Here is a 27,945-nt window from a genome sequence, read left to right on the forward strand (position 1 = left end):
GCGCACAACCAATCACGATCGCGAATTTTGCTATAGATACGACTACAGAAGTTAAAACAAGAATCACTGAAAGAGAGATTTCACATTATGCATAAACACATTTCTAAGGGGATTACATTGCTTACTCCCCTGGTTATTTATATCAAGATATAAACAAGACTTTAACCCTTTATTACAAACTAGAAAAATGAAGACAAAAACATTAAATCTACTCTCACGAGAATGTTTTTACAATAATCAGTCCTGCTACAAGTTGCAATTTGGTTGAAAGCATCGCATGGTAGGTTTATCAACAATGAAACCGTTAATTTATCTGCTGCTTCTTAGCAGAACTGCTCTCTACTTTGCCAACGTTCTTCGTTCTCTACAGCAAGGAAGGTTGCCAACGACCACAACAATAATAATAATAATAATAATAATAATAATAATAATAATAATAATAATAATAATAATAATAATCAATATTTAAACAGGGTGACCCCTTCAGTCGCAGGACTGGTATCAACGGGGGCCCTGTAACAAGAAATTTAGAAACAGCACTGAACCCCCGACGAAACTTTGGCAACGCAGCTTTGCGTGTAAATTGCACTTTGTAACAATGATTATATTGTCTTTGATACTGAATGGGTTGGAAATACTTATTTCAAAAACAGAACGATACTGCAACGTATGTAGCCTCAAAATGATTTAGCTTTACACGATATTTACATCCAAGAGGTACGATGATGGATCAAATCAACTTTAATGTTTCCAGAAAATTAATGCAGCTTTATGAACTATTGATCATAGTTCAATTGGAAAGAGTAGTCAATTCTATTCTCTCAGAGCGAGTACAGAGTGAAGCGAAAATTATGAACGAGACACAGCCTTTTTGTTTCTTGCTTGTCAATACCTGAAGATTTAAAAGCACTGCTCGTAGTCTGTAACTCAAACGACTCATTTTCACTTCATAATTTCTTCCAAAAATACTACATACGTCACTATATATCTACATATAACACACATTATGAAGAGCTCAAAACTGAATACAACTATTAATAATATATGTTGTGGAAAGCTCAAAAGACAAATTTCCCTGACCAAATAAATACAAAATGTCAGATCTAGTAGCGGCTTTTGGCCTTAATTCACAGCTGTCCTTTCCACTCATTCATGAAGACTCGTAACTTTTCAACAAATTTTCCTTCTTCATTAAGGAAAAATATCGTTGAGATCACAGTGACCCTAAATGTTTCGTCCAGCCCTCAATGGTATTAAATCAGCCGTATTAAATTATTTCAATTTTCCCTGACTTTTCCTCAAAATGTCAATTTTGCCTGACTCAAAATAAAATTCCCTGATTTTTTCCCTGACCTTGAAGAAATTTTTTCCCTGACAATTTCCTGACCTGTGGCAACTATGTCTTAGTCAGGGCACACGACGAAAACACAGATCCAACACCGGATTGCAAAGGTGTATAAATCAAGATGTTTGCGATTTTTGAGAACTAAACTTGTTTACTAAATGCTGTACCAGTCCTCTCACGACCACATCGTCCTTTTCTAAGCCTTCAATTAACATGGGTTCAAGACCCTCCTCGATCTGCTCCATATTCTCCGTGATTGTGGCCTCTAAAGCTTCAATATCGTACACACTTTTGGGTCTCGTCTTGCGAGGTTCCTCCGAGTCTGGTTTCACTTTCTCGACTGACCAGCTCAAGCGCCGAAAATCATCCGATCGATGCCGAGAAGAACCCGAACGTCTCCGCCGACGCCTCACGAGCTTGTAACTTTCGATAGGAGTACTAGTAAATGAAACTTTAGTAACTTTTTCGATTTTTATCTTTGGGGTGTGGTCGGTGGTGTCTTGTTTGTCAATCGCTATCGTATCCGGCCCCACTTTGTCGTGCTGTTTGTTTCTTGTACGCATGCGTATGTCTTCTACCGTCTGTTTGTCGGAGACGAGCTGAGAATACTGGCGCGCCATTTTATAAACACTTGGCAAGGTCGATTTCCTCGGTGTGATTACATGTGCAGATGTCTCCGCAGACGACTCGTTGTCACTGGTTGTTAACTGTTTGTTCTTGTCGCTGTTGCTGTCAGCGAAAAGTTCAAAGACGCGTTTCTTGGTTTGCCTGTTTTTAGGTGAGTGAGCAGGTTCTATGGGTTGGTATTCCTGCGGTTTTGAATCAGCTGACGTAATAGATCGTGATAACTCACTCTCCTCTTCACTCTTTGCTGCTTGATTAACTTCAACGATTGGTTTTGTGGTAAAGTCAGTAACCTTTCTTTCCAGTTTGGAATAAACTTTTGTATTTGAGTTTGTCTCATGTTGGAAGCGATTCTGGTTTTGGTCGGTCGTAGGATTAAAGTTAAACCCATCTGAGCTCTCTCCCCTATTTTCATCAGAAAAGTCAATAATTCGAGGGACCCTTCTGTACCGAAGGCTGTCCGTGGGCTCATCGTCTTTGGCTGGCGGTCTGCCATCATTCTTTACGAGTAGAGCAGACTCTAAAAGCTGTGCACAAGAAATCGTGCGACGTGTCTCATCCAGGTCTCTGTCGATGGAAGCAAGCAGCTCGTCCAAATTGTGGTGAGAGGAGTCTGAGCTCGAGATGGAAGTGTCTTTCTCGGGGGAGTTTCGCGACTCCACGATGTAGCGCGTCTGCGCAGTACGCATCTGAGCCTCGCTTTGAGGGTCTTTGTCACTGGGAGGTGAAGAACCGCTGAACGCTCTGCTGACTCTTCTTACCGTTGTTTGTATGGCTGAATACTCCATGAAACTTGTTATGTCGCTATGACTAAACACGGCTGGCGAATCCTCGTCGATGTCTCGCAAGTCTAAAGCAGATGACGACTTTTCGACACTTCGCCTTGCTTCCAACAACCGCGAACTGTTTGATGATCGCCCTATTTGGATGGGACTGTCGTCAGAACGTGCGCGCGAAAAGCTCCCAATCTCACTGGCCGCCTCATCGTCAAACACTTGATTTAATTTTCCGCTCACACTTTTGCTGCGTGACGTTTCAAAATCATCGCACCTGGAGAGACTCCCAGAGCGTTGCCTCGTCACGCTTTGTATACTACTCCATTTCCCTGTGTCAGTTATTTGAGACGTTAGCTCTTCGTTCTTTCCGACGTCATTTTGATTAACCACAAAGCGGTCTCTTTCAGCAGTAGCTGTCCCCAACACCTCACCTTGAGCATCTTGTACTGAATATTTTGTACTTTGCTCTCGAATTTGGTTGCAGTTTAGAGACTTTACCTGTAAAAGATGACAAACAAATTTGTAACAATGTACGGACTTCCACGTAACTCGGGGACAAATATTAGTAGCTGTACTTGTTTATTCAACGGACAACTCGCTTTTCAAGCCAAAACAAAGCTGGACAGTTCAAAGAGTTTCCTCTGTAAGTAAGCTGTACCTAGCTGTGGTTGTAGCTAGGAGACTTTAACGCGAAAGACCATCAGCAAACCTGCCCCCCCCCCCCCGCCCCCTGGCCTCTCCTCGCATCAAAAAAATACTTACAACTTGCAACCTCGTTATTCAAGCCTATTCTCACCTCTGTTTCCTCTTCACTACTTTCGTTGATTGTTGTTGAAATCCTGTGATCTGAGGACGATTCTGAGTCCTGCGGTTTTACCTCAATCAATTCTTCACTTTCTTCAAGACTTTCTTCCCTGTCACTGACAGACAAATGCCAACGGACTGGTTTCTAAATATAAAAAAGTAAACAGTAAGAGCCGGTGACAACTGCCGTGCATGTGCTGATCACGTGAATCCTCGAACACGATGATTTTGGCAAAGTCTGCTAATATTAGAGTGAAACCTATTAAACTGAGAGTGATAACAATCTTTGTGGAATACTTTGTTGTAATGAATAAGAGGTGAGATTTAAAATCAACGGAATCATCTCCATTAGTTCACATACCCCTCACAAATGGATTGAAGAAAACACTATCGACTTGGATATTACCAAAAGAATGTATACGAACAAGATACCACCTGTACAGCAAAAGATTGGATTTATCAGTTTGTTACCCTTTTATCCCTCAGACTAGTTATTCTTGCGAATTACGAATTTCATCTCCAAAAGGAGGTTCAAACATAAGATCGTTCAGTATGTTTTACGCTTACAGATTGCCAGATTGCGGAGAAAGGAACGAAATGAACTTGACGCGCTGAAATACCCTTAGTACCTTAGTACCTTAGTACCTACATGAAGGCTTGGAAAAGACTTTAAAATGGTTGTTTTAACTACATTCTAATCACACGATAAAATGTACTTCAAAAGGCCAGTATACCCCGAAACAATCTATAAATTAATGACCTTGTCATCGTCGGAAGAGTACACATCCGTTGGTGACCTGGGTCCACCCTCGTCATCCGATTTCCTACACGTTTCCTTCAAAATACAAATAGGAACATTTTTCAGTACAAGAAATAGACCTTTTCACGGATACGGCGGCCATTTTGAATGCCATTATTTCAAGTTAGCTATTATGGAATGCTCAGGGGGCAAATACAGACTAATCTGCCCCCTGTGCATCCCATAATAGCCATTGGAAATTCAAAATAGCCGCTGTATCGGTAAAAAGATCTATTTCTCTCTCTTGCGCACGCTCAAATAACGAGAGAGTTGAAGATCATCAATTCTGACATTAATTATTTCAAGGGGGGGGGGGTGGGGAGGGGGCGAATGGTGACATCAACAATCCATTACTGAGAACCATCGGCCGACTTTGACTTGATTCTAAAGATGACGTTCTGTTCAGATTGTCGAAACGTCAGTAACCAACAGACTGAGTTCTTTTTATGACTACAGTATAGCGAATAACAATGGACTTACTCCTTTCATGCCAGTAAATCCGACAGATGACCCTTTAAAACAAATCAGATAGAATCAAGATTTAGTTTTGTATAACGAGGGATGTAAGGAACTTCAGGTATGTATTAAATTTTTTTTGCCCAATCAAGAAATAGCGTGACCGAGAACAGCAGGATGTAACACTCGAAAAAGTTGCCAAGGAATATGATACCTCCTGATATAGGTTAAGGATGCATCGTGTTGCATGGCAACCACTGGCTAATTTCTTAATGATATTTAGAAAGGAAAACAGTGAAACTAAAACTCGCTAAAGTCGTCACGGAAACACAAGTAGCACACAAAAGAGTCGAAGTAAGTCATTCTTCCTGAATCTCTTTTCCACATTTCGAGCTGTTACAATCCCATACAAATTCTTATTTTTACGTTGTGTTACGCAACTGATGGGCATAAATTAAAATGTTCACGGCTCCCAAGGAGCTTGGGAGACCGTTCCGTAATTAGAACGGTCACGCAATTCTTCTTCCATGCGTAACAAGCCGTCACGGAAAGTTTTTCGCACTAATAGAAGCGTTACGTGGCGACCCAAATAACGGCTGCAAATAAGACATGGAGTATATTACATGGCCGCATGGAGATACGGAATTTCTCTTCGAGTATTGAAAAATATCGAAGTGTGCGTAGCGACTCATATCTTGTTTTCGCACGAGAGCTCATCTGGTATTACATTGGTGTTTGTATAATTATAAGGCTACTTCAAGTTGGTGTGATGTCTTGCGATTTTACCGACTAAATTAAATGTAGATGTACTCAGCATAATGAGGATCAAAGAGAGCGGGACAGCAAGTGCTACTAGAAGAGAACATGTGACCATAACATCTCTCCACGAAATTGTGACATAATTATTACAGGTAGGTCCATTGGGAAAATTACAGGTTATGTTAAAACTGTTATGAATTAACCACAAAACTTAACACTTAACTCAATTATCTTTGTAAAAAGACCATTTTAATAGAAGAAGTTAATTTAAAATATGACAATTTTTAAAAGAACTAGTTTAGAAATAATATGGTTTAAGTTTAATAGCTAATACCTTTTATATTATAGGTATAGTTGCGAGGTAAACTGCTGAAGCCAGACAGAGTCTCCAAGTTTACAAGATAGTTATTTAAGTTGATTTCACTCCATTGAGTTCCTTGGAAACGATCGCTAACTCCGCGATTAACACCTTCTAAAGGTGATATGTTTTGTTGTTTAGCAAGAGTCTTGTAAAGCCAGTGGCAAGCGTTCCTATTGGCTAATTCATGCGATATTCGATCCAGTCTCTTGAGTTCAAAGGAGTTATTGTTTACACTTTGGGTGAGTATTTGATAGGTGTTGCTGAAAGATGTCCGCAGGCGTCTAACTTCTACATAATCAGCAGTTACAGTAAGAAGAGCACGAGAATTGTTCGCTTCTGAGAAAGTAAGATAATAAAGACAAAAATAAAACAAACATTTAATTATTAGAAAAATTATTTGACATTAAAACTAAAAATATTCAACAGAAACAAAATGTTTAAACTTAAAAATACAAAAAAGAAACAAGTGTTTCAATATTATTTAGCACTAAACAGGTTAATGACGTCGCCAAGACAAAAATAACAGTTATGGCAGTTTAAAACTGAATGTCCTTCTCTTTCGAGGCTATTTCATTCACTGAAACTGAATATTCAAGAACTTGATATTTTCTGTTAAACTAAGAGATTGGACACCACTACATCACACCCCATAATTATCAAACAGAACCTTTAGAGTGACGGCGTTAAACGTCAATCAAACTCATCACCGAGCCAATCAGGGTTCACGAAGATTCACGAAACCTTTCTAATGTGACGTGATCTTAAGTACTACTCGAGTGCAAGAGAATACTGTTAAGAAAAAATACTTGGGATGTATCTTAGCTTTGCCAAGCTTTGTGAAGTAAGCGCCCGAACTTGAAGCAAAACGTGTAACCGGTTATAAGCGCGGGAAAAGGGCAATAAACCAATAAGAAATCAAAAGAGAAACGACTAACCAGTGCGAGGCGAGGGAAATGTCACGTGCATGAGCCAAATGATTCTTAATTGTTTTGGTTGTGCACTTGACTGACCAAAAGAGACATGTTTGGGCTGAACTGTGAACTCATTTACTGACAGAGAGCCACTTGGACAAATATATAACACAAAAGAACAGTTACCTTTCAGTTGTGTTCCTCTGCCGAGTTTGCTGTCAATGGAAGATGATCTTTTCTTGCCTTCAAAGTCTGAAGTTTCTGTGATAATAAATACATGAAATTAATCAGTGTCGAGTTCTATACCCAGGGCATTACGGGTTCGAATCCCAAATGAAAGAATTCTGTTGATCTTCTATTGTAATACATATATTAACATCCCACAACATGCCTGTCACTGAACTACATAATCTAGGTAATCAACAATATAACAAAATGTTCGCATCTATCTGCTAGTTATTAGCAGGCCTTGTTGAAGCACTAATAATATATAGAGAAAACTGGTTCCGACGATCACTAGAGGACTTCCCAGATTCCAGAATTCTGACGATTTCCAAACATGACTAGAGGGACCAGAGGTCTACCGAGGATGCCACGAAACTTTACAACCGACGACTTCTGAAGACTTTAAATGCCATTAAAAGTGCAACATATATATCCGATTGCCTTTGAAACATTATGAAATAGCGCGCGCGCTAGTCCTGTCTAATTCCTATTGAGCCATCATAAACGAAGTCTCTATGTACGCACGGCCGTGCGTAAATGAGATGACGTGTACAGTTTCAACTGATTTGGCTGCAAAATTTCCGTCGAGTTTAGTGCAAGTTCCTTTTGTTTAAGTTTCGGCAATGTGAAGATTATTCTGAACAATACAAACTCTCCTTGTATTTTTGACTTTGTCTGCCTACATTTTCATTATAATTAATTCGAAGAAGCAAATTTTTTATTGACAATTTTAGAAACCAGGTTAAACGTTTTCGCTCAACCGTTGCTCAACTGATTGTGGCGTGTTAGAATCCTAATGACCTTTGTTTTCTTCGTCGTGAATTGAGAGAACTTTGTAGTCAATCACAAATGAAACATGTTTTAGCGCCCAAGTTGTTGTCGCCATGATATAAAAGAATTGGTTCATGCTTTTAGCTGTGCGTATATCGAGTTATGGATGCACTCAAGAAGCTAGAGTTGCTCTCAGCTGTCGCCTCGAGCAACTCTTACGCTTCTTTCGTGCTCGCCAAACCAGGGCGCTTATACGTAGGGCGGCCTTTTTCCGCCCTGCTCTAAACTTCCCACGTGCATCCATAACTCGATATACGCACGCTAAGCATGAACCAACTCTTAAATATACGAACGGTCGTGCGTATATAACATGAGCTGTACATTTCCAATTTAGCTACAAAATTTCCGTCGAGTTTAGTGCAAGTTCCTTTTGTTTAATGACGACTATTCTGAGCAATCCGCAACCTAATTCGAGCCTTTGACTTTTGCCACGCTGAGATGTTTACTTAAACTTGAGTATTTTGACTTTGTTTGTCCACATTTTCATTGAGTATTTTTGACTTTGTTTGCCTACATTTTCATTAGAGTTAATTCGAAGAGGCGAATTTTTCATTGACAATTTTAGAAACCAGGGTAAGGGTTTTCGTTCAACTGTTGCTCAACCGATTGTGGCGTGTTAGGATCCTAATGACCTTTGTTTTCCTTCACCGTGCATTGTGAGAACTTTGTAGTCAATCACAAATAAAACATGTTTTAGCGGGCAATATGTTGTCACATTTTATAAAAGAATTGGTTCATGCTTTTAGCTGTGTGTATATCGAGTTATGGATGCACTTAGGAAGTTCGAGAGCACTCAAGACTTACACGCTTCTTTCGTGCTCTCCAAACTTCCCGCGTGCATCCATAACTCGATATACGCACGCTAAGCATGAACCAATTCTTTATTTTGACGAAGATCATCCGAAATCTATCACACATCTCGCCCCTTTTGTTATAACCTAGACTTGCTTGAAGCCATTCGCGGCTGTAATATTTGTAATATTTAGCTTACCTGAGCTTCCTATATCCCCAAGGATATTTTTTCTTGCCTGAATAGCAAACGGTTTCGCGGTTAGTTTCTTGAAACTATTATACAATTCAATCATAATACACGTTTATCTGAAAACTCCTTAGCTTGTGGGGTAGGGTAAGACCGCAAAACTAAGAGGGACGAGGACAGGGGGTAGAGGGAAAGGCTTCCCTTCACGTGTTTCCTCTCTCTTTGCCTTTTTTATTTTATGTGGCTTTCATACAATTTCTGAATTCACTTGGGGCAGTAGTTTTGTTTTCTGAGATGATCAGACGTCTTAGACGGCATGTTGTCTTGAAAACTTAACCAAGAGTCTCTTGTTCGTGACCTGTTCCAAACTTCCCTAATCTTATCCACCTTTGTTTGCCTTTAATTTTTTTTTTAAACTTTCCTTGGTATACCATATAATTATTTTGCGGTTTTCCTGTTTTCTTTTCTTAGATTTAAGAACCATTATTCCCTAACACAGCCAACATGTGATTCATGTCTTATCACTGACTGACCTTGGTGGAGACTGGAGCTGCGAGGCTGTCAACAATCAGTCTTTTTAGTTCTAGTATCCACTTGCGTTTCTGATCTGCGTGCCTTGCCTGTTAAGATTGAACAACTGAAGTTAATCCAACATCAGAATTGCCCCTTATCAGGAAAAAATACCAGTATTATTATGTAAACATTGTAGGCTTGACTGACAAATCAACCTGTTTTTCACCTTAAGTACACCACAAAATAATTTCCACGGACTAATGAACTGCAAGCGACCAATAAACCATGTTCAACTCACCAAGAACGTATAGGTGATCTTCTGGTTATCAAATCGTATTATCTGGAAAGCTAGCGGTTCTTTGGTTACTGATTCTAGCATCATCATGTTTGACAACTAAAATAAAATAAAAAACTTTACTTAGGGACCGTTCATTTTTTATGAGGGAGGGGGGGCTGGTGGGATTTGGGAAGCACCATTTAAAAATCGCATGACCCCCCCTCAGCTTACCAATTTTTTCACATGGCCCCCCCTTTATAGCGGTCATTTTTTGGGATGACCCCCCCCCCCCAAAAAAAAAAATTGAACTAACAATATTTAGATTTCAACTTTTTTAATATTTCTCTATTATCCCCCTACTTCACGTTATTGTGCTCACTATGAAGACAATATTTACAATCCCTATACGACAGAGAGCTGTTGTTTAAAAAACAAATCAAAAGAATGAGAAGTGAATTTCGGATCTCCTAGTTATGGCTCGCCCTGAGCGTGTGGCATTTGGCCTCTCATTGGCATCTTCCTCCTCTGAATTGATGAATGCAAGAATGACGTCATTTGAGTCATCTTCTCCCCCAGAGTCAATGGCATCACTGTCATACTCATCATTGTCACTTTCATCTGTTTCACTGCTGTCAGCACTTGCCCTGTTGTCATTTTGTGTCAATGTCCTGGCATTTCTCAGTGTTGGTTGGCCAGCTCTGAGAGGACTCTTCTGCTGCAAGCATGAATATCTTACAATTGTCTTTACTTTCTCACTCTTGCTGCTTTTTAAATGTGCAAAATTCCAAAATGCGCAATAATGGCGAAAGCGACGAGTCGTTTAAGAAAAGGTTTACTGCTGAACGATCCAGGCAGTTTGACATCTTACAACCAAAAGAAGCAATCTTTCTAAGTGCGGATGGCTGTTCAGAAAGGGTGGGTGAGTTTTCCGTGCCAGGGTACCAGTTGAAGCCCAGTGATGGAAGAAAACTGAACTTCTCCATCAAAGAGCTCAGAGCAATTGTGGAAAAGTTGAATGTCATATTGAAAGATGTAAAGGAACATGATTCCACACTCTTTCAGTCCAATGGGCTTGCTTTAAAGCAGGGCGAAGAATTTGCCCACAGTTTTAATGTAAAGCAGATCAAATGTATAGAAGCTAAGTTGACGAAGGTCACGCAGGACATGGAAGCACTAGAAAATAAGAAGAGCAATTATAACAGCATATTCAAGGGCACACTCAAACAGCACATCAACAAAAGGAGAAGGAAAAAAGAAAACCGCAGAAAGTCAAATGAAAGAAAGAGGAAGCGGACTGAAAACAACGTCTAACGAGTTTATGGAATCTGTGTTGGAAACCCGCTAGGAAATGATCTTCCACAATGCCTTGTGTACCCTCCTAGAACGGCCATCCCGGAAGAGTGTATTAAAGTTGAGGATGTTGCCACGTCGTTATTTAGAAGAGATGGGCCATACATTGCACAGCTCTTGGAAGGGAATTATTTCACCACAAACCTTGAGCGGGAAGTCAGAGATTATGTTTACACCTTCATGTACCCTGAAGAGTACACTCTGACGGAAAGCATTGCTGCTTCTTGCAGCATTGGTGAAAGAGACTCCCATAGCAGCACAAGCGGCGACGAAGAACTCGATGACAGCGAAGATGAAGATGAGTGCCAGTGAAAGTTGCATTCGAAAATAACAGTGTTAAATACTTCTTTTCAGTAGCTACAAATGCTTTTTGTGGCCAAACGTTTTTTTAAAGCAGAAGGAAAGTTTGTAATAAATTTCTATCCTGCCTTCTATGTTTATTCTATAGCAATTTTTTTGATATTCAAACGTTATGCCATTTTAAAGTTTTACTAAAATATTTCACGTGACCCCCCCTTTTTCCCTTATTTTTTTGGGATGGCCCCCCCTCGAAAGCCATTTTTTTCGCATGGCCCCCCCCCCAAATCCCACCAGCCCCCCCTACCTTATAAAAAATGAACGGTCCCTTAACCTGAAAGGCCAATCAGTGATCACTGGATCACTGGTATTAACTGGCGATCAGCATTTACATATAAAATACAGCTATTCATATTCAACTAGTGGACACAAACAACAAAACATAATCATCAACTTGCTCATTAATTTAAGGTACTTTGCCATAAAATGGACAGACAAGAACACAATTAGCCCAATTTCAGTTTACCAGGAGGTTGATTTCATTCTGAAATAGGATGTTATTCCAGGTTTAATTAATTTGGATCTACAATGGGCGACAGAGGTGTTAAGACACTGATTGAAAAATTTTATTTTCCAGCGATGGACAATGTCGATTTTTTCGTCTCTGAGAATCAGATTGAGCAGATTACAGCAACTGTACACCTATGGGTAGCCGGGAGTATCAGAGAATCATCGCCAGACGCATTTGAAATAGAATAACAGGTTAAACAGCGTATAGTGTCATTTTCTAAAAGTACCTCAACTACCATTGTCCTCTATTGTGGTAAAGTCATTACTGAAATAAGCTGGTCTAATGGTTGCCGCAGTGGATCTCAAATCTGAAGTCATGTTGAAGTGCGGGCAGAGGCGCTGAGATGTATTCTTTGGTAAGACACGGTCACTCTGCAGTGCCTCCCTCCAGCTACTAAGGCAACAATGTTTGAGATAACACTCGATATCAGGCAACAGAGCCCGGAGTTCAATGCTAGCCAGATGAGCAAGGACAAAAAAGACTTAGTTGCCTCTCAGAGCAATCTTACCTTTGAAGTTTTCAATACATAATAATAATGTTCAGTAAAGAATGAGCATTACTCACCATGAGTGTAGCTTTACAAGAGTAGCCGCTTTCTTTTCGTTTTGTGATGAGGAGGATTTGCTCAAAGAGAAACAGGTGTCTATCTGCTCTAGTTCCATGCATTCGGAAGATGTCCTGGGCACAAAACAAGGCATAGACAAGTTTTTAAACCACAGTTAGCATTTGTGAGTTTTCAATTACATGGTCATCAGCAAGATGCAAGTGCACTTGTGGCTGGAAGCTGCTAACAGGCCACTCACTTCACCGAACTTTCTGTTTCATCACAAAACAAACGAAAATCTGGAGAGCGTGGGCAATTCCCCACAAAAAGCAGGCTGTAGCTGCATTTCTTACTTTCAAATAATTTTATTACACCTCCAAAGTCAAATACGTTTTCTGATCGGAGGAGAACATGTCACGTGCCGTGGGTCAAAGCTCACTAACTCCCTAGGGAAACAACTTGAACTCTCCACTCACACGTGATCAGGTCGTGCTCCTTGGAACTGCAGCAAAATTGTGTGCCAGCCGGCGTCAAGCAAACGATTTTTTCGCAGTTTCTCTTTCTATTTTTGAGTTGGGAGGTATAACAAAACACTTAATGACTGGCCCCACGGGAAACAGTGAGTTTTGTTTCCTCTCGACATTGAGGGCGTCAGGGAAACAAAACTCACTGTTGCCCTTGGGGCCAGTCATTAAGTGCTTAATGCAGTATGATAAATGTAGATACTTACAGCTTCGCACTCCTAACAAAAATTAATGAGTTAGTGGTTTAAATGAGATAGCAAAGGTCAAGTGAGCAAGCAGCTGTAACAGGCTGACTATAAGGTCAGTAAAATATATTTTACTATTACATAATTTCTACTTGCTAGAAAGTCTGGCATGTGTTTAAGAGAAATTACCTCTAAGACAAGACTGCCATAAGTTGTAAGATCCGGGCCCTAGATAGACAATCAACAGGCTAAGTTAACAGCTTGTCACATTAACAGGATGGCCACATTAAAATGGTTCTTAAAAAAGGAAATGGCTCTGCTTCAGCTATTCTTCTGGCCAAAAGCAAATATCATAACGAGAATAAGGATGTACCCACATTAATGAGGGGGACAAAACCTGACAGGACTCCCACATGAAAAGGATGGGAAAGCTTGTTGGAAAATTTGCATTAAACTCCTAAAGGAGACTGATCCGGGTGTGGATCAAGCTTTATTTGGCCCCTAAAAGATACCACTTAAAACAAAATGGGCTTGATTACCAGCCACTGTTCAAGAAAAAAGCCCATGCCTTAGAGTGCTTTTTAATTTTAATTTTAATTTTAATTATTATTTCTTCATGTGCCCCCTAAAAGAGACTTTGGAAGCTAAGAATAGTGGTGTTTCAACATGAATACACTAGGTGAGACCAGAATCCTTGATCCCCTAAGCGAGATGATGAGCATCCCCAGCCTTTTCATATGAGAGTCCCCTTGAGGGGCCAAAAGGCACAGAGATGAGATGACAAGATGTACCGTAAATTGTAAAAAGACTTCACTGCATGAACTCACTGTCTGTAGCTTAAGATAATTATTTAAGTATTGACTAGTTTTTTTTTTCTTGCCTCAAAATCAGACATCTGACTTTGAATCTCCTGTGAACAGAACAAAACACCAAAAATGAACTACTTAAAGAAGTGAGCAAAATGTGATAACATCTTGTTAAGTCTAAAATAGCAGTATACACACTTGCAGTTAGGTTGAAAGATTCCATTAACCAAAGGAAATCAGCATGTGTTAAACACTCAGAATTCTTGAATTATTCAAATCTCTCAAAAATCCCATGCTAATAAATAGCTTCATATGGATCTAAACAGCGATCTATCTGAAATGTCTGCATACATTTAACAATCAATAGAATCTGGTTTACAACTAACAATACAGTACATGTAGTTTGCCAGTTTGTCACCTCTCTTACAAAGAAAGATCTTACGGTTTCAGATTACACACTAATAACAAGCACAGACAGGACAAAGTTTGATCTCTACCTGCACATGTACGGCAACTTCATGCTGCCGTTTCATTTCATTGATGTGGTGAGCCACTCCAGTCATGGCAAACAAGGCATCCTAATACACACAGGTATACCAATTACACAGAAATTATAAATCAGTATGTAACTAAAAAGACGTTGTGTTTTGAATCCTTTATCTTTGCAGTTCCAGGTCTCTTTTGAAAACCATATTTGTGGCAAAATCACAGCTAAGGAAATGTTTCAGCTGCCATTTGAATAAATTAACTTCAAAATTAATATGAAAGTTGTGTTACTACAAGGCTGCAATATCAACTGCTATATCATCTTTAGGTTTTGATGCACACCATGGTGTGAGTGAAGTTAACATCACTTTTGCAAGAGAAACATATTTCTGCTGGCAATGTAACAGTTATGAGACAATATTGATTCAATCCCTCAAAAGTTACCCTGATACTTACAGATATTATATCATAACCTTCAGGATCACTTTCTTTGTCAAAATGCTTTTGTATATCCTGGCAAAAAAAATTGTAAAACCTTTAAATACCACTGCACATATACAGTGACAATATGTACAGTACACATTTCTCTGAGGGTCACAATTTCCATGGTGTCAAGAGTATTAAGTCTTATTGATAGGAGAGTCTTTAGTACAGGTAGTGTTTATTTACCTGCAGTAGTAAGTGATATTTCAGGATTCTTTGCACAGGTTTCAACAAATATGACCCAAGGGGAAGGGAATGACCAAGTTCAATTTGAATGTTCTGAAGAAAAAATATAAACAAACAGTGAAATAAGGTCAAGTAGATAAGTAAATTATATGCATGAATGAAGGACAGAAAAAAGGATGGAAGGTCAAGGAGAAAAGCAAAGGTGAAGGAGAATGAATGAAGGAATTAAAAAAGCAATGACTGAATGAACAAATGATTGAATGAATGAATGAAAAATGAACAACTAGGCAAAGATATTTACAAAGTGAACAAATGAATGTACAAATAACCACATAAAAAAGCAAACAACTGTACAAAATAAACAAGTGGATGAAAAAACAAATCAAACAAATAAATTAAAAACTAATGAACAAGTGAAAAAAATGCATGAAGAAGTAAATAGATGAAATGACACTGATTGCATTAGTTATCTCTTGATCTTCGCTAGATCTACCAAAGCACTAGTAATACCTTTATAAATTCTGCTGTCTCTTTTTTCTGTGTAGACTTTGTTAGTACCTCAACAGACCTGTCAAGTAACAACAAGTGTCATAATCAAATCAATGAACCTGTTATTGCAGAGATTTTAAAAGTATACGATCCCAGCTTTAGAATATCATAACAATTCAATATAAGTTGGTTGAAATAATACTCTCCTTAAAGATAGGATACAGGTGCACCTCCATAGTACAGACACCTAGCCAGTTCAATAGGTCCCCAAGAAAACAAAATTTATATAATCTCTCCCCTTATAGTACAAACATCTCCATAATACAGACAGTAAGCTCTGCTCCAAGAGGTTTGATTGTACCACACTTCAGTGACTCTCAGCTACACTCCAATACCAAATATTTGAGAGCTCTTAATATTGAGAGCATGATGGTCTGAAAGGGTGAAACCTAGAGTGGACAAGCACTCCTCTAGTGTGAGGAGGTGTAGAAGGGGTAGTCCTTGTCCTCTCTACTTTCCACAGAGAGCTGTGGCAGGATATATATAGAGCAAGTGTAAAAGACACCTGCTTGACTACTAGTAATGATATCTCCCTAACCTCTCATTCTGTGAAATGAGGCAAATAATAGGTGCAGAGGCAATGACTGAATGAAGTTTTCATTTACAACTAATTAAAATGTCACTGTCTATAATTATTAAAACTTACTCACTCACTATACCCATCCACATAAGCTGAGGGTAAATGAAAATTGAATTCTTAGCTTATTAAATATTTTGTTCCACCTTGCTTTCTGTAACTACCTACTGTCGGGGTTTTCAATATGGACCGGATGTGAGGACAATTTTGCCTGCCTGATTTGACCATCTAGACGAATGTTATTCTTATAAAGAAGTTCAGTTCAAAAGGTTTTGCCTGCCTATGAAAACCAGTTGCCCTTGTGTTGAAAAAGTTAATGAGACCAGTGCACTGTATATATCCTTTAAAAATATGTGACTATAAGGTCAACAGGGTTTTTGTGGTTTTGGTATCTCTATAACATCTAAAAATGTATTCAAACCAAGAAAAGATTAATTCTGGTGCTTTTTTGCCATGAAATCAAGCTTTAAATTTCCCGCTTCGATCACGCCCAATGAAGTTGACTGTGTAATGAAAGATTGGTGACGAATGACATCACTTCAGGGACATCTCAAAGCCTCATGTTTTTATTTTGCTTGATTGACGACCGCATTGTTTCACCAACTCCGGTTTGTTTACTTTTTGTCGGCGAAAACTCCTAACCACAACTGAAACAACAGTGACCTGAACTAGCAGGATTTGGCAATTCCTGACTTGACGTCACAACCCATTCAGAAACCCAGACTCTTTTTTTGCACTGACTCACAGTCAACTTCACTGGGCATGGCTGAAGCGGGAACTTTAAAGTTAGATCTTTGGGCGTTAAAATGTCAGAATCCAATTTTTTTTCATAGAATACCTTTTTACACATTATAGAGATACCAAAACCACAAAACCTCTCTGTCTACCCATCCACCCGTCTGTCTGTCTATCTTTCTGTCTGTCCACCTGTTCATCCCTCTGGTCATCCTAGGCCACTGATCATTCCTCTGTCCATCTGTGCAAGTATCCCTGTCTGTCTACCTGCCAGCCTGTCTGATTACATTCAGTCTGTCCCTGACTGATTATCCCTGGCTATTAGCATATAATTTCTGCTAGTTAGACTTACACTGGGTAATTTGTACAGTAGTCTGTGTATGTTACAAAGCCCTTCTCCTGAAAAACAACAAAGCATAATGAAAAGGGAGAGACTTAAAACCTAAAGGAATAAACTTGACTAAAATAATTATTATCAAAGAAATATAAGAACCCTGTTTATCTTAATACACCTTTTGCTGTTCATTTACAGAAAATATCCATTCATTTGTGTCCAAATTTGTTTCATTATGGTTAATATACTCTCATTAACACCAATATGACCTTCATTTGCAGGTAAGGAACATTCAAGAATAACACTTGCATATGCATTAACATTCAAAATCATCAAAAGATAAACAATATCTTCCTTTTACATTCATTGTCTGTAAATGTATTTTGATTTTTGTTGAAACAAAATTCGATCGTTGTCACGAAACGACAATCATGTACACTTTTGAACAATCCTTATTCAACAAAAGACTTTCAATAGTACAATTTGCATGAGCACTCACAATCAATTGCATTATTATACAACCATATCCATGAAGGTGACAATCTTAAGTGCGGTGAGACAAACATTACAGCCATAATAACATTTATTTTTGGAAGAGAGAATATCAATTTTGCTGAACAATTTATCCCTCAATTGCATCACTATTGAGGCATCGTGGCAAATGCATGAAACGATACCATTGCCCACATTTAGGCCCTGATTATTCTTTCGCTGTGTTCAAATGGGATTCAATTTCTTCATGGCATTTGTGGGGAAATCTAACCGTCACTTTATCACATGTATACTGTAGTGCGCCCTCTGAGTTGTACGCAAAAGGTTCATAAGAGGCTGAATTTATATCTGCAAGGGGAGGATTGTGAAAATATGATTAAAAAAAAGTGCATATGGTCCCTAGTTCTATAATCACATTTTCGGGGAAAATTGGGCGCGATATCTCTGTTCAAAAGAATTATGCTAATGAGCTATTGTTTCCTCTTAACGTTAGGTGAAAACACGGTAATGTCTGTCTCAATGTACTAAAGGTTGTCACCTTCACGGATATGGTTGTATAATAATGCAATTGATTGTGAGTGCTCATGCAAATTCTGTTATTGAAAGTTTTTTGTTGAAAAAGGATTGTCCAAAAGTGTACATGATTGTTGTTTCATGACAACGAATTTTATTTCGACAAAAATGAAAATACATTTACAGCCAATGAATGTCAAAGGAACGTATTGTTTATCTTTTGATGATTTTGAATGTTAATACATATGCAAATGTTATTTTTGAACGTTCCTTACATGCAAATGAAGGTCATATTGGTGTTAATGTGAGTATATTAACCATGATGAAACAAACTTGGATACAAATGAATGGATATTTTGTGTAAATGAACAGCAAAAGGTGTTATCACAGGGGATCACACATTGTTGCTCTCAGTGTAGCACTCAGGAGAGTTATGTAAACAACCTTCCTCTTAATACATGACTGAATATCCAATGCCATCATCATGTGGGTTTTTGAAAGAAACTTTTTGTATTAAAAAACTTGAACTACTACAATTTGAGTTGGGACTAAATGTATATGTAGAAAATGTCAAAAAATGGATTATTTCATTTTTACCACTAATGGTATTCCAGTGCAAATACATGCAATGAAGTTAAGTCTTACTAATATAGCAAATCCAGAAAGGTACATGTACAAAGTAAATCTGAAAGGCAGAGTTAAGTAGACCAATTTCAATATATTAAAATTCAGCCTAAAACAATAGACCTCAGTACGAGGCTCAGGGGAATAACTACACAGTTTGTGGGGTTTATTCCCTGGAGCCTCGTGCTGAGGTCTATTGTTTTAGGCTGAATTTTAACATATCAAAATTGAAGGGTTTCGTGCAGAAAGGGCGTATGGGACATTTTGGGCAGTTCCCTTATGGCTGCTTCGTTAGTGCAAGCGAATAAGGTGCTGAACTGGCTGGATGCGAGTTTGTTTTGTCGTGACACCGGTTCGATATGAGGTTGGTCAATTTTTTTTTTCCGGTCTATTTCTCTACTTCTTTCAAAAATCAAAACATCTATTTAAAAAAACCCGTGCTGTCGAGGCTGCTAAAGGTAACCGTTTAAGTTTGCGCTGCATCAAAATCCACCTTGGAAGGATTCGCTCTAAAAGATGCCGCTTGGAAAACTGAGATTTTTTGCATACGCTATTTCTCGAAAACGAAGTGCAAATCAACAGAAACAATTATGCAACGATGCTTTTCATGTCAAAACAACTCAGTCTGCCAAAAATTAGCTCGATCCTGCAAAAAATAAAAATCGGCCCAAAATGTCACATATGCCCTTTTTACACGAAACCCTTCAATTGTGCTATTGTTTTGTCTAAAAAATTGCTGTCAAATGGTTACCTTAGAGACAAATTGTTTTGCCACTTCTACAGGATCATCACCACACGTTTCCAGATCAGCTAGAAATGTTCTTCAAAAGCAATAAACCAGAGTAATTCTTACTGTTGAGCACTGTTCAAAAGCTACATAGCTACAGATAATGCAACTCTGGATCATGAGTGGGAATAGGTTACAGCTGTTTTTAATTGAGTGTCACTAAACCAAAACCAAACCAGATTTACTTACCACTTTGTCAACTCAGCCAATCTAAAGCCATAGTAAAACAAAAACTAAAACTGATTAAAAGTAATTGCCTGCAGATTACTTTCGACACTCAATTGGAAACTGCTCTAGAAAAATCTTATAGAAGATTTTAACATCTCTTCAGAGCAAGGCAATATTTAGTTCAACGTAACCAAAACTGGGGAACTGATCTGAGAAGGCCAGATGGACAGACATCAAGACATGTGGCATGACTGTTGCAAACTCAAATACCTTGGCATACTGTCCGAATGGCTGAATTGTTGTGTCCTATCATCAGAGAACATTGTGCATGTTTGAAACATTTCACTCACTTGTTAAAGTCATAGATTTCCTCTATATTCATAAATAGATCTTTGACATCCTGCTCATAGAATGGAGAATTTTCTTTCTTCATTTTAGCTAAATAACCCTGCAAATAGCAAATGAATATATTGCTTAGAATAAAATATTTAAAAACTAATATTAGATATTATACATTCTCTGGAATTTCACAAGCATTAGACAGTAAATTATGAATGTTGTGGCACCGAGCCACCCAGGACTGTATTAAGTCCACTTTCAATGACAAGGTTCAAGATCTAAAAAATCAAGATGCCCACAAGCCATAAATTAACCAGCACATCATAAAAAAGTGTTTTCACATACTTCTCAAACCAACATTAAAAGAAAACTATTTTAATAATTTTAGAATTTACATTACTAACAGTAAATTGTTTGAACCCAGGAGTATCAATTGTTCATGTAGTGCGATCATCAGAAATTATCATAAGTGCCAAAAACTAATTTACTAAAGGCAGTTTTTCACTTGAATATACATTGTATTATGCATATGCAAAAGTAACATTTTACACAGTTGCTTGTTGATAAAAAATGTCCACACTAAAGGTTACTGCATCTGCATATATATTGCTGATGCTGATGCTTATGCTTATCATTACCCTTTAGCAATAGTGATCAACAGCCAGCCTTAAACAGCAGGAGGCTGTAATAGACTATACACTGTGCATGTATTACACGGCCACGAAGAGATACAAAATTTCTCTTTGAGTGTCAACACAAAAGAGAAATTTCATATCACCAAGTAGCCATGTTGTGTTCTGTTTATTATATTATTTTATAACACCAATGAAATGCCAAACCATTTTCACTTTTGCTGTGAAAGGTGCGATTTATTATGTAACTATGACAATGGTGATCTTTTCACGAGTGAAGATAACATTTTACTTTCAAGTGTGATTAAATATCATGTTTTCACATGAAAGCTCACCTGGTATTTTATTAGACAAGTGTTTACAAAAATTTATATTATAAATAAAAAGATGTCCTCCTGAACAAATATAGTAGCTGACTGAATTAGTTTAACTGACCATTGTGGTTGACTTGGGCTCAAAGTTGACTAAACCTAGTATTAAACTCTTTTGATTCATGTTTGTCTGCAAATTCAAATACTTATGGTAGTACCTCAATAATCTCCTGTAAATGTTCAACATAAGCCTGCTCAGTAGATAAAATTTCCTGTACAACCCTCTCTGTATGGCTGGAGCTTGAGGCGGTGGAAACACGATTCATATTTACATCAAGACAACGACTGGATGATAATAAAGGTACAGACTCCTCAGAGATCGTCGAGGGTGATCTGTCTCCTGAATGAGTGGATGATGGCCGTAGCAATGCCTTTTCATCTGTTTCAAATGCCTTCTTCAGTGAAGAGACCATGTTATCTTGATCAGATTCATTTTCAGATTGTGAATCTTTGTAGATAATTTCAACCCTTGGTTGAGGTGTTGATTGTTTTTTCTTGTCATTTCCTTGTGTTTGAAGGTCGATAGACTGATTCCTTTCAAGGGTGGGTCGGCGAAAGAACCTCTTGGATGTTTTTTTTGGTGATAAGATTGAGTTAGATTTGGGAGATGTGTGGCCATTACTAATTCGCTGAGGAGAGGCTGCTCTCTTGGAACGAGAACTAAATGACTCCATAGTTCCACCCCCAGCTGGCTGATGGTAATTTGTAATTGGAGACATTGCTGAAGATAAAAATAAAATGCAAAGGAGAGCTTAGTTGTTACAGTACTTGGATGATTCATTTAAACAAAATGTTATAAATAATTGAGAGTACTTAAAGGGTGACCATCTCTGAGAAAACATTCTAGTTTTAAGTTTGGTTTGCCATAATATAAAATAGTATTTTTATAAAATATATCAGTCCATAAGGTAAGGAAGCTCAGGGAAGCCAATAAGGCTTATGTAAAGAACTACCTTTAAAGATAGCCAAAACTAAACAATAAATTAAAACTATGTTATTGGCAGGGAAATTTATCTTGTAAATATATAGATAGTTACATTATATCTTTACAATATAATTGAGAGGTACATTGTACTGCATGAAATATAGTCAATAGCTGTAGTAGTTAGTAGTAAAAGCCATGTTTTTCATATGTACATTGTGTATAGATGTAAGGGGATCGATCGATTCTTGCATTTGAGATCATGAATGGATATAGATTAAATAGAATGTTTAATATGAAAGTTATAGCAGGTACATTTGTAAACAGTCCTTGCTACTACAAGTTCATAATCAAACACAAACAAGCTACATGTAAGGTAGTCCTAAGTGTCATAGTCTAGATGGAAACCTGCTCAGTACATTATTCATGATCAAGTGTGACAACAGATCAGCATATTTAAGAAGTTAGAAGCTCTATGAGGTGGCAAAGCCTTATACTTTGATTAATAAAATGCAGCACACAAAAACACACTGAAATGAAGAAACTTAATATATGATTGAATGCTTTTTAAAGCCACATAGAAATACAAGTTCCTTAAGTTACTTTTGTCAACTTGGACCTGGACTAATGTTCGCTTGTTTTGAGTTAAGTTCAGTTTGATCCAGTAAGAGGTTGCATCAGTCACCCAATGCAAGTCATCAAAATTAATTTTAGTCTTCTCACCATTTCAGTTTGATGTGATGCATATTGAGTGATGTGACTGACTAGTATCGCTTCACTGTACGGTCCAAATGCGTCAAGTAATTAGCTCATATTTTAAACTTACTGCCTACTTTAGACAAAACAAAACTTACTGCCTATTTTAAACATGCATACCAAGCCAGGGAAACTTACATTGTATCACTGGGGGTATGCCAATTACAAAAGCTTACCAACTGCAGAAGCCTGATTTACAGAACTTGTAACTTGAACAGACATTTTGAGTCAACCATTGTTCTGTGAGCTAAAACCATTAAGCAAATAATTATGTCATTACAAAAGGTACAGGCATTCAGTTACCCTAATAAAAAGTAATTAACAAAGAATGTGGAGATTACAAACTGTCTTTAACAATGTACAGTCTAATGCTGCTGTCAAAATTTTAGGAAGTGGAAATTGGGGTTAAAGAAAAGGGATTTCCTTTCATGTGGCTCGCAGCCAAAATGACTTAACCTTTCAAATGAGCCAATGGTTTTGATGGTGATAATTGCTTGGTCATTGATACTTCACAGTGTTTAGTCAGACACGGTCACATTCTAACCACATGTTGATTTTTTTGAACCTGCTCTTGAAAGATCTTTACGTGTTAATACACACAATAAATTACATAATAAATTTATGCAACTTACAGAATGTGTAAAGTGTAACAGTAAATCATAAGCATCATAATGTTGCTAAACATACTACAAAATGTAACAGCTTTCTTGCAGACTAATTGAGAGGATTCCTGTTTTAACTCAAGAAACAACCAAAGATTAACTTATAATAGATAAGAGGATAACCAATCACTGGCTTTACATCTTACTCTATTACTAAGATTAATATTTTTAACATTCATGTATAACATTTTCACAATGCAAAATGTTTTGATCCACTGTACTGTACAGTGTATGCATAGACCACTGCATCAGCATGGAAGGAAAATGCCATCTGAAAATAATCACAGATTATTTCCAGATTTAAATGAATAAATGAATATTGTGTTTTAGGCATTGCACTTTATACCTTTCAGGAGGTTTGTTTAAAATTTAGCCTTTTAGACCAGGTGTTTGTTTGAACCCAGTGTTTATTCAGGGCTCAACATTTCCTAAAAAAAAAAAAATGGTGCTTCAGTTCAACACTTAACATTCCCAAGAGATTCTAAAATCCAATTTCTCCTAATAACTTAATTTGCTCAAAACATTGTCATTAGAGACTGGTAATGAGAATAATAAAATTAACAGAAGGACATCCCTTTCTGTGCTGTACCACTACATGTTGATAATTATTAATAATTATTGATATAAATGATCTAATCATCTAATTGTGGATGGTTTAAAAGTAGAAAAAAAACAACTACAGAAAAATCTAAAGAGGCCCATACTTCAGTATACCAATTCTTAGGAAAATAACATAGTTCTGTCTTGACATGTCAACCTTGACAAACAAAATTTCAGAGTGGTATGGGCTTCATCAGACAACAAAACAACCACCATCCCTGATATCATATTTGTGGCCAATCAAACAAGCTGCAGGAAACCATAACAAAAGTGAAACCAGCCTGATAAAAATCTGTGTGGTTTAACAAAGTTAAACAGCTCTTCCTGACATCTGGTCTCATGTGGGTTCACAACATCTTGTTTGGGTTCATGTACATATTTCCTGAGTAAAATCTCAATCAAATATTGACTGACAAGAATATGGAGAACATAGAAAATCCAGGTCTTGAGGAAATGAAATGTTATGATGGAAAAAAGAAAACTGCTGTAGGACCCCAGCAAGGTTAGTAAAGGGAACAGATTCCACTAACTTTGGCTTTAATATTCTTGGTGTAAGTCAGCCTTTAAAATAATAATAAAGTGAATCCCTACTGTTTACGATTCCATCTAGGGCAAGTCAATGTTAGCTTGATTGTCACAACTTATAAAACAGGCCATTGAGTTCGAATGTGATGTTACATGCTAGGTAACAAATGTTGATATTGGCGTGCGGGAGCTAAAATAATAATCAATGAGTTTCCCCAGACATAAAGCATGCCTCATCTGTTGTATAAACAAGCACCTAAATATTACATTTCTATGAGGTAAACTGCACTGCACAGTATAAACACAACATTACATAGGTAAATAACTTCACATTTACCATACTGTGAGCACTGGAACAAGATCAAAGAACCATTTGTTTCCTTTCATAATTCAGCTAAGGTCATCACAAAACAAAGCGAGAAAGGATAAGGTCAGAGTTTTCTGACAGCCCATCACTGACATACACAGATAACATTCACATCAAATTTACGCAACAAAGTACTTTCAGGTCCTGCTCATGTCTATTTCCATGCCTATTTGAACTGAGTGTACACAATAGGTTGGTTATGACTAAACTTCAGTTTCCATATCAGTGAAGCCTTCTCGTGTTGACAAAATGCGGCACAGATATTACTGTGTTTAATTCTCCCTTTCTCGCTTCAATAATCTCACGTAACAGCTTGAAAAAAAGTTATGGATTTAATATCGAATTTCGTTACAGCTTAGGTTTTGAACAGCGTTTATGTTTACGTAGCATTTTTCGCAGTTACTAACACGAAAGCGACTTCTGGTTAAATCAGAATTTGTCAGAGATCTTTGTTATTTGCATGTTCTTTCCAATAAATATAAACGATTTGTAACTTCCCGCGAGATCTATTTGCTATCGAGGTCGTGACAATTGTCAATTTCACATCACGAAACGTCGCAAAATCTAAGCCATTAAAAAGCGTAAATCATGCAAGGATTATACGAATTTGAGCGTTTAAAACACTTCCTTTGCTATTAACAAAATATTACTTATACGGATAAATGTATCAATACAGGAAAATATTTTACATTATAAAATTAGATCATTGAATTTTTACCTATCGCATGCTGGGAAACATTTTCCAACTTTTTTTATTCCCGACGAAAAATGTTCGCTGCCTTTGAAAGTGGCGACGGGAAAAACCACACATTCACACTAACAATGCTTTTACAGACACAACGGCTATGCAGGAAAAACTAGGCGGCTGTTTATTATTCTTGTTATTTCCTGAATAAGAGGAATGGTACAAGAAAAGTACACAGTGAAATCGAGCGATAAGTTTCCGCAGTGAGAATTCAGAGGGAAAATTGACCAAAATAATAAGACGTACATCAACTCTTACATTGCAGTGTAAACGTGGTACTTCTAGCTACTTGAATACATGCTTGCCAAATATTACCAATTCAAACAAATGCAAATATACTTATTAAAAGATCGTTGTTTAACTACAATCATTCCATCGAGGCGAATTGTTTTGTAGGGTTTGCGGCGGTCTGTTTGAGGTAACTCGCTACCAACACCGAGAAACAGAAAATTTCTGCGTGACATCCTTGTTTATTTAAACTTCTATGCTCTAAGATCAATTCGAGGACATCAGAATTACCCTCCTCACAAACAAGATCGTGGTTTACTTTTCGATGGAACTTTTGTCGTGAACATTCTAGCGCATCAAGAAAACCGGACGCGCGCTCGCGCTGGCTTGTCTAAGCGCACATTTTCAACCATGTCGACAACCGCACAAAATAGTCGCTTCAGAGCAACTCGATTATGTAAAAGAGACATGTCAGAACTTAGAATGCAAATGACACAAAGCTCTGTTTATCTCGAAGACAAGAATAAAGTTCAAAGTCGGCCATAGGAGAAAACAAAAATACACTTGTGACCACCCGTAGCTAACGTTATAACATTACCTGCTTCTGGTTTGATTTTCACGAAGTCACTAAGCCACACATGCAACATGATATTACGACTAACCTTCTATCCCACGATGGAAAGAATAAAAGCTGAGCGCTTTCCTCGGTCAAAATTCCTTCAACAGTCCGTGAAACCCTGGAATAACTCCACACTCTGATTCGAAAAATTCGAGTTCCACTGATCATTCAAGGGAAGATACCACAATAATCAAATCATTTCGAACTGAGACCAGCCCAGGGAATGATCTTGGTTGATGTAAGAAATTTGTAGTCCAATAGACCGGTCACGTTTGATGGAAATCAATTTGTATTCTTGATCCGAAATGTTAATAGGTTCCTGTCAAAGCTCGAGTGGGTTGAATTAATTTTCGCCCGGACACTGGCCGAATAGCATGCTGGGGAAGGCGACTTCGCTATCACCAAAAACTGGGGAACTTGAACGGAGTTTTGGACGACTTTTCCTCTACTGGTGGAAGACAAACTAATCCGAAATCACTTGTGTAAAATTAGCGGAAGTAACAAGAAATATTCGCTAAGTCAATGACGTTTGATTTCAACTATTTCCTTCAGAGATGAGAGCCAGATATTGCTTTAATTCCATCTTATCTTTGAGGTGACATGCCGACTCGCGTGTGTCACGCCGTAATGTAAATCAGTTCCAGTTTTCTTCATCAGTCTTTCTATTGTTTTTTAAGCCATGATTTTTAAACAGACGATTGAAATATAAATTGAACTTTTCATTTTGTAGTTTGGTAGGTGGAATACATTTTTTATGGTTATAGGTGATTAAGATTAGAATAACAATGCCGCAAAGTTTGACAAGAATTCACTATATGATGATGGGTGACACAAGCTAAGCAACAAAACCTGTAACCGGGGTAGCGAAAACTAAAAACGATTTTCAATATGAAACTCACAGCTTAATTTTTTGAATGGTAGCCGTTAGTAGCGGTTCGTGTGCTATAAACGTCTTTGCTCACAAATGTTACTTTTTTTATTTTAATTAAAAATTTATCCAGTTTAAAAAAGTTGCCCCTTGTTAAAAAGATCAGTGGAACACAGGTGAACCTGGCAAAACCGGCAACCTGGGGCCACGGTTTACCAGTGACCGAGTGACTCGATCATTCTACTGCCGAGATGCGCAGTCCTGGCAGGTGGTAAGTACCAGGGCAGAGGCTCGAGCATTTAAAAAAATGTTTGTCTCTATTATTTTAAAGCTATTATATTTATGATTGCACTCAAGAGAACAGCAATAGCATTGACTCGATATTAGTTTTCTTTAAACACTCAAAAAAAAGTTGGAATTAACAAACATAGCAAAATATA

The 27,945-nt window shown here is 37.8% G+C and overlaps 1 protein-coding gene across 1 annotated transcript; it reads right to left on the minus strand.

The window, feature by feature from the left end:
- Positions 1-523: 523 nt before the first annotated feature.
- Positions 524-27,377, minus strand: LOC145470484 (uncharacterized). The gene is made up of 21 exons (XM_081454302.1): positions 23,900-27,377; positions 23,068-23,138; positions 21,372-21,934; positions 20,222-20,319; positions 19,668-19,737; positions 17,306-17,352; positions 15,603-15,660; positions 15,093-15,185; positions 14,880-14,936; positions 14,435-14,515; positions 14,012-14,041; positions 13,321-13,359; positions 12,443-12,556; positions 9,682-9,777; positions 9,404-9,490; positions 8,883-8,919; positions 7,022-7,096; positions 4,829-4,860; positions 4,310-4,384; positions 3,542-3,694; positions 524-3,243 (listed from the first exon to the last, which is right to left on the minus strand). The coding sequence occupies exons 2-21, from the start codon at positions 23,111-23,113 to the stop codon at positions 1,462-1,464; spliced, it is 3,633 nt and encodes a 1,210-aa protein (XP_081310428.1). The 5' UTR covers positions 23,114-23,138; positions 23,900-27,377; the 3' UTR covers positions 524-1,461.
- Between the last annotated feature and the right edge of the window lie 568 nt (positions 27,378-27,945).

This window comes from Orbicella franksi, chromosome 15 (assembly GCF_964199315.1).
Source record: "Orbicella franksi chromosome 15, jaOrbFran1.1, whole genome shotgun sequence".
Classification (NCBI taxonomy): Eukaryota; Metazoa; Cnidaria; class Anthozoa; order Scleractinia; family Merulinidae; genus Orbicella; species Orbicella franksi.